The 13,028-nt window shown below is 46.0% G+C and overlaps 2 protein-coding genes across 4 annotated transcripts; both read right to left on the reverse strand.

Moving 5' to 3' along the window:
• Positions 1–436: 436 nt before the first annotated feature.
• On the reverse strand, positions 437–7,472 carry ugp2a (UDP-glucose pyrophosphorylase 2a). 2 transcript variants are annotated; one of them, XM_028972272.1, is made up of 10 exons: positions 7,356–7,472; positions 6,015–6,139; positions 5,223–5,330; positions 2,943–3,134; positions 2,696–2,829; positions 2,090–2,387; positions 1,594–1,791; positions 1,282–1,524; positions 1,076–1,180; positions 437–845 (listed from the first exon to the last, which is right to left on the reverse strand). In XM_028972272.1, exons 2-10 carry the CDS (start codon positions 6,111–6,113, stop codon positions 738–740), a joined length of 1,485 nt encoding a protein of 494 aa, XP_028828105.1. In that variant the 5' UTR covers positions 6,114–6,139; positions 7,356–7,472; the 3' UTR covers positions 437–737. The 2 variants fall into 2 exon arrangements, with proteins under 2 accessions (XP_028828105.1, XP_028828103.1); XM_028972270.1 differs by lacking the exon at positions 7,356–7,472 and adding an exon at positions 6,509–6,672.
• A 675-nt stretch (positions 7,473–8,147) lies between these two features.
• Positions 8,148–13,028, reverse strand: mdh1aa (malate dehydrogenase 1Aa, NAD (soluble)). Of its 2 annotated transcripts, none has more exons than XM_028972415.1 (9): positions 12,817–13,028; positions 10,691–10,789; positions 10,375–10,471; positions 9,575–9,750; positions 9,353–9,475; positions 9,090–9,266; positions 8,898–9,011; positions 8,697–8,786; positions 8,148–8,552 (listed from the first exon to the last, which is right to left on the reverse strand). In XM_028972415.1, exons 1-9 carry the CDS (start codon positions 12,868–12,870, stop codon positions 8,430–8,432), a joined length of 1,053 nt encoding a protein of 350 aa, XP_028828248.1. In that variant the 5' UTR covers positions 12,871–13,028; the 3' UTR covers positions 8,148–8,429. The 2 variants fall into 2 exon arrangements, with proteins under 2 accessions (XP_028828248.1, XP_028828249.1); XM_028972416.1 differs by lacking the exon at positions 12,817–13,028 and adding an exon at positions 11,151–11,300.

Here is a 13,028-nt window from a genome sequence, read left to right on the forward strand (position 1 = left end):
CATCGCTGTTCGTATAATACATAAATATGTAATGAGTGTATTTTTTGGGGCTGAAAGGTCTTGTTCTCCAAAATATGTGTTACAGGTACAGAAGAGCCTTAAGCAGATTTTTGATTTTTGAAGCATGGTAGTCTAATAAATCTATTACTTAAGGCATCAGGTTTATTTCAATGTCTTGTAGCTGCATCTTTTCATGTAGTCTGTAACAAAAAAAACTTTGTACATATTAAAGGGTAATTACTTATAATGAAATCCAGTTGACTAGATGTGAGTATTAGGTGTATTTTGACCACCATGTTTTTTTGGAATTGGTTTGCTTAATGTTTCCATGACTCTCATTAGCAATGCTTTCAACCAAATAGGCATGGATTGTAGAGACATCCACTCAAGCAAATACTATGGTATAGTACACTGGGAACAGAAAATGCTGAATATGTATATTGCATGTATAATTTAATCCACTGAGTGGTCAGGCATTCGGGTCACACGTTGATGGACACATCACATCTCTGGGATCAGTCAGACGCACTGCATCCTGTACGTCAGCCAGTTTCTCTCAATACACAGGAAGTGCAGATTCACAGTTCTAGCACTCCTTGTACAATCGTTCAGACTGAACACTTTAGGGTGACAAACACACAGAAACACTTTCAGCACAGTCCAGAGGTGAGTAACAGGTTGTGTAAGGTCAAAGGTCATCAGCCTGTGTGATTGCTTTTCCCCCCTCCCAGAAGGCATTAGTGGTCGAGAATGCGCAGATTTCCAGACACAATCTTGTTTTCCAGCATCGCTCCAGCGGGAATGTCAATCCGGTCTCCGTGATTGGCGATAATGATGACAGTTCCCTGGAGACAGTAAGCAGATAGTTATTGGTGATGACAAGTAAGGGTAAACAAAATTAACTGAACCCCATTACGAGTTTATGCGAAGAGGAAAACCCTTAGCCTAAACAGAGCATTTCCACAATGTGTCCTGTTGGGTGCCTTGTATGAAGGTCAAGTATGGATCTGAATATCTGGACATCATTCTAGTTAGTTGGAAGGAAAAAAACACTATAGACAGAGAAACGTGGTACCTTCACTGCAACTTGCTTTCCAAATGTGACGTCACCTGACACAGTTAAGTGATCCAACTCCAGCATATCTGGTATGCTCTCAAACCTCCTCAAGAAGTCCTGTACCTGTGAATCACACAGACAGATCCAATATAGGTTAATTCCCTGCTTATAACACAACAAAGCACTGATTACGAAGCTTGAATGCCCAGGCTGCAGGAGGAGACCTTGGTGAAGGAGCTGCCCAGCTTGACGTGAGGCGTTGTGGGGAACTCCCGCTTCTCGCTCATGGTGAGAGAGCCGGCTTCCAGGCTGTACAGGTTGGACATGACCAGCAGCAGGTCAGAGGTGGTCTTGACAGGTAGGAAGCGGCTGCGTGGGACGTTGATGCCCAGGGCGTTGTCAAAACTCTTGATAGCAGCGCCTACAGCAGTCTCGAGTTGGATTACGTTCAAACCCCCGTCCAGGGTCTGGAGATGGAGAGAAGTCATTAAGAATACCATGACCTCTGACATTTGCCCTGTCCTTGCCCTCCTGACCTTTGGGTTGACAATGATCTCCATGTCCATAGAGTTCTTCTCCTGCAGCCTCTTGATGGCAGGCAGGGAGATCCACAGGTTGTTGGTGTTGAAGATCTTGAACTTGGTGACGGACTTGAACTCGTCCACGTGTGCTTTGGGCACCTGGGCGATTTCCAGAAGCCTCAGCTTGCCCTCGTACTGGATGAGAGTTCCTCCCTGTGGATTTAAGATAAAGGACCAGGGACAGATGATGGTCCAAGATGCAGAAAGTCCCAAAACCACAATTCTAACATCTACAGTTTTTGGCTCCAGACTTAAATTTGAACACCCCTCCCATAACTACTTGTTACAACATCACAAGAAAAATCTTCTCTGCACGCCAGAATGGGCTTGTGTAGGACATTGCTGTGTTTGTTTCTGAGTAGATGCTGCTGTGTGAGAGCTATAACATCCCAGGTCTCAGATCAGTTATAACTGCTCAATTCGCACATTACAGTGCAAGACTTTTCTCCACCTTGACGTCTGCTCGGGTCTTGTCGGTGACCTCCATGACGAACTCGCAGCGCTTGTCGCTGGGTTGACTCATCAGGTGGCTGAGGATGTGCAGGTCCACGGTGGCGCCCAGGTTGTCGATGTTGGAAACGAAGATGTACTCTTTGCCCTCTGCGATGAGCTGGTCCAGCAGGCCCGAGTTGTAGAAGCTGGCGTAGATGTCCCCGTGACCTGGAGGGTACCAGGACTCTGCATTCTCACCAGTCAGGCCCAGGTTCGTGGCCACCGGCAGCAGAGACTCTTTGTTGATCCTCGGGTATCTGAGAATTTTTTTTTTAAATATCAAAAAGAAAATCAGAGAAAACACTTTTAAAACATTTAAAAATTCAAATCCAATAATGCGATTTTCCCCAAAGTAAAGAGATTTTTTGCCGGTTAAGAAACTCTGCTGTTGTGAGTGAGAAACAATCTTTGGTTGACACGCCCATCAAATGTTGAACATACAGTAGACAAAACACATCTGATTTACTTTCATTTGACAGCCGTAGTACATGAGTAGTAACAGAAATATACTCTACCCTAAATATACTCTATTACTTCATCTCCAGGCCGGCTGAGCAGCATGTACCTGCTCTGGTTGAAAGTGTGGATCTTCACCCTGTGGTGTGTGTACTTCTGCAGGATCTTCTGCGTGTCTTCATCTGTGTTAAAGGAGTTCATGAGAACCAGGGGCACGTTGGCGTTGTAGGTCTTATTCAAGTGCTGCGAGGAGAGAAGACGTTTCGTCTCAGTGTCCGAAAAGCTTTCAACCACATTTTTTTTTCAGATCAGCAAAAAGCACAAATGCATCGACAACGAAATAAATCTCTTTTTACCTCGATCTGCTGCACAGTCAGGTCCAAGAAGGTGTTCTCGTTGCGGACACTTATAAGACTCTTGGGGCCCTTGCAGCCCATGCTGGTGCCCAGGCCTCCATTCAGCTTTACTACCACCAGTTTGCTGAGGGCCACGCCCACCGACACTCCGTCCGACTGGCCCTTCACCCGAATCTTCTCATAAGGCTGGATCTGCCACCGGGAACAGCAATTACAAATTAGGCATCAACTGAAACCTTTTGTGGGGAAAAAAACGGACGGTTTTGCGAGGGGCTTAAAGGGTTTAAAGTGCAAAAACCGACTTACTGCTGTAAGCGAAACAAACTTCGCTGTTACAGTGGACAATTATATAATCAAGACAGGGAGTTTAATCAATTTTTGCATATAAATATTGCTTGATTCCACATACTTTTATTTGACAGCATTCTTAGACATTTACTATGTGACATCCTCTTCATTCCACTGTTGGGTGAAGAGAAGAGATGGGTAAGCCTGGACCGGGTCCCGGTATTCACAAGCAGCCAACGCTTCTGGCAGGGAAGGACATAGGCGAACAGACACCAGGGTGCAATGAATCCTGGGTCGGCGCCCAGGTTTTGCCTGGGGTGTTTGCTCGAGTGCTACCATTTCGCAATTGTGTGGGTTTGCACAAAGAACACAGCCTTGGCCTGAACTCAAACACCCACCAGGACTGATGCTCAGCTCAGAGGGTAATGAGATGTTTAGGACAATAACTATTGAAGAACTGAAAATGGTGAGACAGCATGTTATGGGAATATTTTTGAATTTCCATAGCGATCTCACTTGCACAAAAATATTATTCATTAACAGCACAGGAAATTCAGTCATAACGACCATGAGAATACTCCATTATTAAACACTGTAATGTACAATCCAGTGCCATACAGAACGTGTTATCACATATCCACCCCATTAAAACCCAGGCCTATTAACTGAATTATACTGTTATGATATGTGTCACATTTAAAGTGTCACAGGACACCTTGGTCAAAATGAATATTAGTGAAATCCCCCAAGAGCAGACTTGGTTATGGCATGACACTACGTTATATAACGTTTAAAGTCTTTTTTTACTTTACAGTGTCTCTGTGCAGCAGGATGGGGTTGGGTACATATCGCTTCCTGTCCTGTGTGTCTCACTCCCCTACACACATTCACTGTGGTTTCTGACCGAAGGTCGACGTGTTTCGGCAATGTGGAGACATCAACCTCAGTGTATCTATTTCAGCCCAATGCTCCGGATGCCAAGTAAACAGACCCCTCCATCGGCCCCCCTGTGATCCCGTCTGGTCTGTGACCATCAGCAGACAAAATTTAAAGCCGACCACAATCGTATGATGAATCATGCAAAGGTCGGACTTTACAGCAATGTAACTGGTGGGTTGAAAAGTTATAACCCTGATCCATGCTGCACGTAGATTATGGCTGAAATAAATTTGTGATATTGTTACACTGTAATTTACCTGACGTGGCCTAAACCCTAGCCTACTGCACACCAGACTCCAGGCCAAGGTGACCTCGCTGTACGCAGCAGGAGCAGCATGAAGATTGGTTTTCCATCTCCTCACCCAACAATGGGGAAGGAGGGGTGGATGACCGTGCATGTGTGTGTGTGTGTGTGTGTGTGTGTCTCTGGCCAGCAGGTGAAGAAAATGTCAACTAGGGTTACTATGTTCTGAAATTCTCTCACTCTGTGATGTTCAGATGCTGCAGAGGTCAGGCTATTCATAGGTTAACCTTCTACAACTGGGGTTATTTTTGGAAGTCCTCTGCACACACACACACAATTCACAACATGCGTGCAAACACACACACTTGCCACTTTTGTGATGAAACAAATGTTTAGAATTGTAATATTTTAAAAGTGTGTTCATGTTGACTTGAGTCTTGTGCTTTTGCTCAACACTGGACCCACTGTGCCTGTCTGCAGACACCCCCCAGACAGTCACATGACAGCCCACTTTGAAGGAGCGCCATAAGAGCATTAGGCACTTTCCAGACAACTCAGTGAACCAGTGCAGTCAGGCGGCCAACATGAAGCTCACACACTCACACACAGATACACTTTCCAAAGTACTGTGAGGTAATAATTTACTTGTCCCCGAAGCAAAGACAAATAAACAGCTTTATGTAAGGGGTCTCTTGGACAAAAATAAGAGAAGATATATTTGTAAAATATGTTTGGCACACAAAGCAATAAAATTTGTGTCAAAAAGTGTCAAAAAGATCTAAGATCAACCAGGACAGCAGACGACCTACCGAATCTTCCGGAGGCCTGTTTATTTTTGCCCAGTCCACAGATGGGCCCTTCACTTGCAGGAACCTGTGAAAGAGCTTCTTAAAGCCATCAAAGTCCTTCTGTGAGACCTGTGGGGCAAATAAGAGCGAAAAAAGGTCCTCCACAGTGTGAATAACTTTTGGTCTGTAAAATAGACTTTCACAATCTACTGTCTGACACCTGCCTAAGACCTGTGTCATTGTTTAATGACCTTTTCTGACCTTTTACATTCAGAGTTGGCCCAGGTTATCGGGGGGCTTGGAATTGTAAAATCTACTCACCAGGACTGTAATTTATTACAGGTTAATAAACAATGGAGTGATGAATATTGTGGACTGTATCAATGTTGCAACAATGATATTAATCAGTCTTCATTGAACAGCTTGTGCGTGAATCGTTTGGAGTGTGTGTGTGTGCGTGTCGAGTGTGTGATCGCATGTTTGTTGAGCAACATCTGTGTCATAGCAAATGACCAAACAACCAGAAGCACCACCCCTCCCCCCAGCAGTATCCAAATCGGCCGCTCCTTAACACTGGCAGAGAAAGGTCTACTGTGGGAAGGAGCAGATGATCACCATTATCAAAAAATATTTTCAATATTAACAATTGAAAAGTGTCAATTATCTGATGAAAACGTAGAGAGTGAGAACATGCACAGAGTGCCTGAACTTTGAGAACATGCTTCACAGAGGCTGCTTTCATCTGACTAGATATTGTTGTTTATAAGCAAAACATTTAATAGTGAATGGATACTGATGCCCTGCCTGGCCCACCTTGGCCTCTTCGCCATTGCCTGTGGACAGCAGCCTCTCCAGCTCCTTGTGCATGGAGCTCTCCAGCTGCTGGCGCATCTTCTCCTGAAACTCAGCCATGCCGTTAGGGGCGATTTTACTCAGACCTGCCAACAGAGAAGACCAAGAATGTGAGTCTAAATCATAAAAACAACAACAACAAAATAACCATTCATCTATATGTGCACCTTCAGATCAATCTAATTTGAGTTCAGGTTTGTACAGTAGAGTTTACATAAACTGAAATCAGCAGATTGGAAGTCATGAACGGCTTCGTCTGTATTGTGCCTTCAGACATCATACATCATGAATTACATAAAGGGAATGGACCAGAGATGCAGAAAATAAAGTGGCACAAAATAAAGTTGCGCACGAGACCCCGTTTCGTGAATAAAAGAAATTCAGTCGGGCAGAAAGAAAAGAATAAGAAAAAGTCCCGGACAACGCCTGCTTTGGAAAGTGCTGTAAAAACTTACCCTCAACAAGCGACATTGTGCCGGAGGGCTGCGCTGCTCTGCTGATCTTTGCTTTCTTTTCTCTTTTCCTAATTCATCCCCAGAAAACTGGCCGTGGACGTGCGAGACACGCAGCAGCTCAACTAGCAACTCAGCGGCAGGCGCCCTGTCAAAAGGCACCCACGCAATCTCCACCCACCTCCCGGTCAGCGGGACTGTACTGGGGGGGAAAGGGGGGAGACGCATCCGTGGACTCCGCTCGCATAGTAATTAGGTGAATATTATTAAGGTGAATATTAAGAATAAAAAAAGTCATTATAAGATGTTTTTTAAAAAGTTGCACAGAAGAGATGTTGTGATGTAGAAGCCTGATTAATCAGAAGACCCGGGTTAAAACCCCACTTTCTACCACTGAGTCCCTGAGAAGGACACGGAACCCTGATTGTCTCCAGGGGGGGACTGTCCCTGTAACTACTGATCATAATGCGCTCTGGATAAGGGCGTCTGGCAAATGCTGTAAATGGATACGTTCAAAAACAGCCCACGTGACTGCATGGCACTTTCGCAGTTGTGTGAAATGTTCTCCCGTGGGAATGACTTTGTGACGGCGACACTGTTACAGGGTGGACACTGTTTCTTTTGGCGTGTGCGAGGACGCACCGATGCGTGTTAGGTACACCCCACGTGACACCGTGGGAGGGGGAGACAATGAGCGAAAGCTGCAAAAGCGGCCACGCAACACGGGGCGGCTACAGCTAACCGGCTAGCGGGCAGCAGCCGGGGCGAAGCGCGACACGAGCCTCGGCTGTTCTTTACGTGTTGGGTTTTTTTTCTTTGCCTCCATGCAGGCTGCTCACTCGTTACCCACCTTCTTATAACTTTATAATTTTTCTTCGCGTGGGAACTCCGACGACAGCTTTCGCCGCCGCATTGTACTGAACCTCAGCTCCGCTCTCGCACGACGACACGGCGCGTGGCAACATGCTCCGCGAAGCTGATTGGCCGAGAGGGGCTGTCACTACGCGGCTAAACCAATCACAATTCTCTCTGGACGCGCCACGCTGCTGGCGTCTGACCAATCAAACGGCTTCAATACGGTAGGCGTTGCTTGGTGTCAAAAACATTTTTTTTGACAATTAATTTGATATTTCGAATAAGCTTAATTGTTATCATGACACTTGGCGGAAAAGTCGGCCATTTTTTTCACAAGAAGTAAATTGACAGCGCATTGCAAAAGTGCAGATTAAAACGATAAAAGAAAAACTATTGTATAATTTTACTTTGCAATACCCACCGTTGATAATAAATAAAAATAATAAAGTGAAGTGATTGTCACGTGTGATACACAGCAGCACAGCACACGGTGAAATTTGTCCTCTGCATTTAACCCATCACCCTGAGTGAGCAGTGGGCAGCCATGACAGGCGCCCGGGGAGCAGTGTGTGGGGACGGTGCTTTGCTCAGTGGCACCTCAGTGGCAGCGTGGCGGCTCGGGATTCGAACCGGCAACCTTCTGATTACGGGGCCGCGTTATTCATTCATCATTTACTTGAATACTTGCAAAGGTCATAAATAAACAGACATTTTTACATATTAAAAAACCCAATCTTGCAAGAAAAAAAAAAAAAAAAAAAACCAGCAAATGAAAAACCACAAGAGATAATTTCTCAACTTTTTATTTTATTTTTGAACAGGTATTGTTACAATGACCAGGACAGCTATGTGCTGATAGAATATTCCCCCAGATTCTTCTGACAAGGATCAGCTAGAGTAATGGGTATTTTGTGTTGTATTTTTTAAAGTTAGGACCTAGCATTCTAGGTTGCAAACACAAATATACACGTATGGAGAGAGATGTACAGGCACGCAGTCAGCGACTGTGGGTAAAGGTTCACAGTTGGGATGGGGGTGGTTTCTGGAGGGTCGGGTGGGGTTGTGCTAGTCACACTCCCAAAAATGAGATGGCAGTGTCCCTCTCATCCACCAGCTCGGCGGCGGTAGCGTCCATCTTGCCCCGAGAAAAGTCGTTTATCTCCAAGCCATCTACAACTTTCCAGGTTTTATTCTGCAATGAGCAAAACGCAACAGACTGATTTACTTAAACCAATAAAATCACATATTCCAGTGAGAATACACTAAATGTGGATGATGCCCATTGAGCCAGTCTGATTTGTTGTATTAAATTACATAGGACCAGACGGTAGAATACCTTGATCATGACTGGGAATGAATATATGAGGTCATCAGGAACACCATATGAGTTGCCAGAAGAATACACCCCCATGGAGACGAACTCACCCTGTAAAGGCACAAGAAAGTTATGACACTGGTCTCATTTATCAAAAAATGATAAATGAGACCAACCCCAAGGATTTTCAAAGGATTTCATTCGACTAAGATACTTTCTCACCTCTGGTGTGCCAAACCAGATATCCCTCATGTGGTCACAGATGGCTTTAGCAGCAGACATCGCACTGGAGAGCTTCCGGGCTTTGATAACAGCTGCACCACGCTGCTGTACTGTCTGAAAGAGAGGAACGAAGGGTAAACAGTGAGTCCTATGATCCTTTGACCAGGAACATGGATGTGCAGCCTGACTTACCGAGATGAAGTCACCCTTAAGCCAGCTGTCATCCTTCACAGCATCAAATGCTGCAACCTCTTTGCCATGGTTGTTGACCTTGGCATGGTGGACGTCCGGGTACTGGGTGGAGGAATGATTTCCCCAAATGATGACGTTCTTGACGCTGTCAGATGGCACACCCACACGCATAGCCACCTACGCAGAGAGCAGTGCCACAGCTAGACTCAAAATGAACAATTATATATGGCATGCAAAGCAAAGTTCTTTAACATGCCGCTCACCTGAGAACGAGCCCTGTTGTGGTCCAGGCGAGTCAAGCAGGAAAAGTTCTCCTTGGGAATGGAGGGAGCAGATTTGGCGGCAATCAAGCAGTTGGTGTTTGCAGGGTTTCCCACAACGAGAACCTAAAAAGATGTGCAGATAAAATGTGTTTTGTACAAAAAATCTATAGTCTTCAGGGGTTCTAAAGTCAGACATGACTGTAGCGCAGTGAATTCAGTCACCTTAACAGTCTTCTTGGCGTACTTGTCCAGTGCAGCCCCCTGGGTCTTAAAGATGGCTACGTTGGCCTTCAGGAGGTCCTTCCTCTCCATACCCTCCTTCCTGGGCATGGAGCCGACCAGGATGGCAGCATCCAGGTCCTTAAAGCCCACCTCCACCTTATCAGTTGGGATGACATCTGAGAACCAGGAAAATTGTAATTTAAAAAATGTGGCCTCTTTTGGCTGCTAGATAATCATAACGTGAAATTTGTAGCTTGTGTTTTAGAATACAACAGGAACTGTCCCTTGTAAGTTGGATGGTCACCGAAGGCTATTAACAGCATGAAGAAGACAACACTGTAATTCTTTTCTAGGGGCCAAAAATTAACATTCCCCAAATGCAATCTATGACTGATCATAGCCACATTTATCTATTAATCTCGCACTGTAATAAATGCACTGAATCTTGCTTAGCCAACATATAATAACAACCTTTAAAGTCATTATCAGAATGAACTTTGATCGGAACTCTGAGACAGTGATGAAAGAGAATAGCCATCTTTTCTTTCCACAGAGGCCACCTATTATTGTCTAGCTGTGAACTTTGCGATTGGTCCCTCTTATGGGCAGGAGCCTTAAGGACTGGCCAATGAGAACAGACTGAGCCAGACACGCCTCCTTGCATCCCACTTCCTACCACAAGGCAGCCTTCACTTTTATTTCTCTGCATATATAACAGCACTCTGCAAATGATGAGACGCTGCTGGAAGACCAGAGCCACACGCTGCAGCTACATTGGGCATCGTGCGATAAGCCCTCACCCCGCAGGAGTGGGAGAGCACAGTCCTGCAGCTCCATGACCACGCCATCCAGGACGGGCAGCATGGGCGGGATGTCCAGCAGCACCAGGATGATCGGCTGACAAAGGAGGGGGAGAGAAAGCACAGTTAACTCGCCCAATCCTACTCTGGCAAAGGCCCTTAACAGATGATTTTATTTGACCACGGCAAATACAATTAGTTAGCAGCCAAGCACATTGTTATTTCTCAGTTGTGTGCGTTTTGATTTAACGCGTTACATAATATCATATCATGTCACCAGTTGTCTCTTGTTATGCAAGAACACCGCGCATCTCACCTGGTCCTTGCCGAACACGTCCCCCTTCGCGATGCTGTACAGGAGGGAGTAGGCGATCTGCCCGGCGGCGCCGGTGACCAGGACGCGGATCGGTTCGGCCTGCGGTCAAGGGCACAGAACAGCAGTTACCCCCGTTCACCCAGAAACGACACGCACCGTGTATCAAACAACGGGCCCGTACTACGGCGGACCACATCGCTACGGAAAAAACTCTTCCGGTCAACTTGGCCCTGTGCACGAGCGAATCTGCCATCAAAATGGCGATTGTTGAGCGATTAACGATTAATGAGATTTTTTTTCCACGCAATCGCTCGTACTTTAAGGAAATATTACAATATTTTAATAACATCTCGGTTTTACATTGAGGTGAAGCGCCAGGCTGCATTGTATGTGTAGAAGGGAGCGAGCTGGATATTTTGCTGCTGTGGTCCGCATAAACGGCAACGGCAGCGGGACTCACCATCTTCCCAGCGGTTTGGTAAACTGCGCGTAGCGGCTCCTGCTCTCCCGCTCAGCACTGAGCACCAGGGTCACCTCTGTTCTTCAATGGAAATAAGCGCGGCGGCCCGACCGACGCGTTCGGGTTCTGCGCTGGGACGTGTAGTCCACGTCCCGGCGACGCTACCGCTCGCAGCCCATAAAAGAAATACATTACCCAGGAGGCCCCGCGCCCGTTCTGGCGTCACTTGAAACGCCCACTCCCATATATGGAAAACAGGCCTGCTTGTCGAAACTCAGACGAAAGGTCGAGTTTTGAAACGCAGCTGACTGGACGAGAAACGTGACGTGAACACAAGAGCGGAAACACGTGTCCGCCCCGCGAATTAAAATGAAATATATCGGATTAATATAGTATTATGGAATTTTGTCTAATATTAGCAAGATAACCACTTAAAATAAACTGATAAAAAGCCACTAGCATCCCAGTTGGTACCCTCTAAAATGGTACTGGCGCCAGTAATTTTGTAATTCTTTATGGTGTTCATTTTCTTTACATGATCACGTACCTTTATATAAACATACATGGCTTATAAAAATATAACATATTTAACTTTGTTTTGTTTGTATTTTTTACTAGAGTCATGTGTGCTCTGGAAATTGTGCTCAACTGAAGAGTAAAGAAACACTCCATGCTTCCTGGAGCAGATGATTTACCCCTCTTATTTAGATCAACTGGTCTCGCACATCCACCCATTTCCTAAACCAGCTTATCCAGTTCGGGATCTCAGGGAGCCTGCAGACAATGCCATTATGTGTGCAGAGAAAGCAACTCTGTTGTCCTATCGTTCTCCGAGCAGAAATACAATATTGTTTTTCATCTGCAGACATTTTTGTGTACTAAATCATTCATTACTTTGCTTTGCAGTTGCAGTAACGTTCAGTTCTTGTTGCACATCTCTAGATGTCAACATGAACATTATTCCCACTTTCACTTTTTAATCATTATTATTTCTGTCTTTTTTCACTTTTAGATACGCCTTTCCTGAACAACGTCAGAGTTACTTTGGGGAAGACCTTTAATTAGTTACACTACTGTTTAAACCCTTTGCACCGTAGTGCATGTCTTGTATATACTCTAGCCACCAGATCCATGTCTGTTACTACCACCCTGTGAGTTATTTAACAGAGGTCATGAGGTCACACAGCTTTGTCTGGAAGTCTGTTTGACTGAGTTGTGTCTTAATGTCTATTTCAATTTAAGAGCCTGTCTTTAAACTGAGGAGAGAGAGAGAGAGACCATTGGCTAAAATCACGTCCAACACACAGTACAGTAAAATTGAAACACCTGCATATCCTGAAGGCAATTTTCGGAGCCAAAGTGTCATATTCCATTACGTAAGAATGGGTGGGGCCAGCGTTCCCGTGCAGGATCTCCCCCGCACGCATGGTGCATTGGGCGCTGTCCATGGTGCTGCTTGGTTTGTGCTCGAAGCACAAGGGCGATGAATTAATGATCATTGGGGTCGGAAGGTCCGCGCCGCTGTGCATTATGGATGAGCACGTGGCAGAGACGGACGGGCGGGCGACGGAACGCGCAAGGCGCAATGCGGTCTGTCTGTCGCCTAAAGAACTTACTTTCGCGTCGCGGCTGTCGCGGAGCCGCCGGCCGGGGAGAGGCGTCTTACCTGCGCCGAGGCGGCGCGCACCACCAAGTACATCGCCGTCAGCAGCGTCAGCATCGCGCCGTCTGTCCGTCCTCGCCCCTCCGGAGAAACGACCCTGGAAGTGCCTGCGTGCTGCACCTGCACCTGGTGGCGTCGCTGCTTAATGAGCTTTAGTGACCAGAAATAGACCCGGCGCCACTAACCGCCCGCTCCATTTCTGATCGCGCGCCACG

Source organism: Denticeps clupeoides, chromosome 3 (assembly GCF_900700375.1).
Source record: "Denticeps clupeoides chromosome 3, fDenClu1.1, whole genome shotgun sequence".
NCBI classification, from domain to species: Eukaryota; Metazoa; Chordata; class Actinopteri; order Clupeiformes; family Denticipitidae; genus Denticeps; species Denticeps clupeoides.

Coding starts and splice junctions, on each gene's coding strand:
- ugp2a (XM_028972270.1), bottom strand. Junction 1,792..2,089: donor AGACCCGAGCAGACGTCAAG/GTGGAGAAAAGT, acceptor TTAAATCCACAG/GGAGGAACTCTCATCCAGTA. Junction 1,181..1,281: donor TGGGCAGCTCCTTCACCAAG/GTCTCCTCCTGC, acceptor TGTGATTCACAG/GTACAGGACTTCTTGAGGAG.
- mdh1aa (XM_028972415.1), bottom strand. CDS start 12,870: ATGCTGACGCTGCTGACGGCGATGTACTTGGTGGTGCGCGCCGCCTCG. Junction 8,787..8,897: donor TCTGGTTTGGCACACCAGAG/GTGAGAAAGTAT, acceptor GTGCCTTTACAG/GGTGAGTTCGTCTCCATGGG. Junction 8,553..8,696: donor CATTCCCAGTCATGATCAAG/GTATTCTACCGT, acceptor TGCTCATTGCAG/AATAAAACCTGGAAAGTTGT.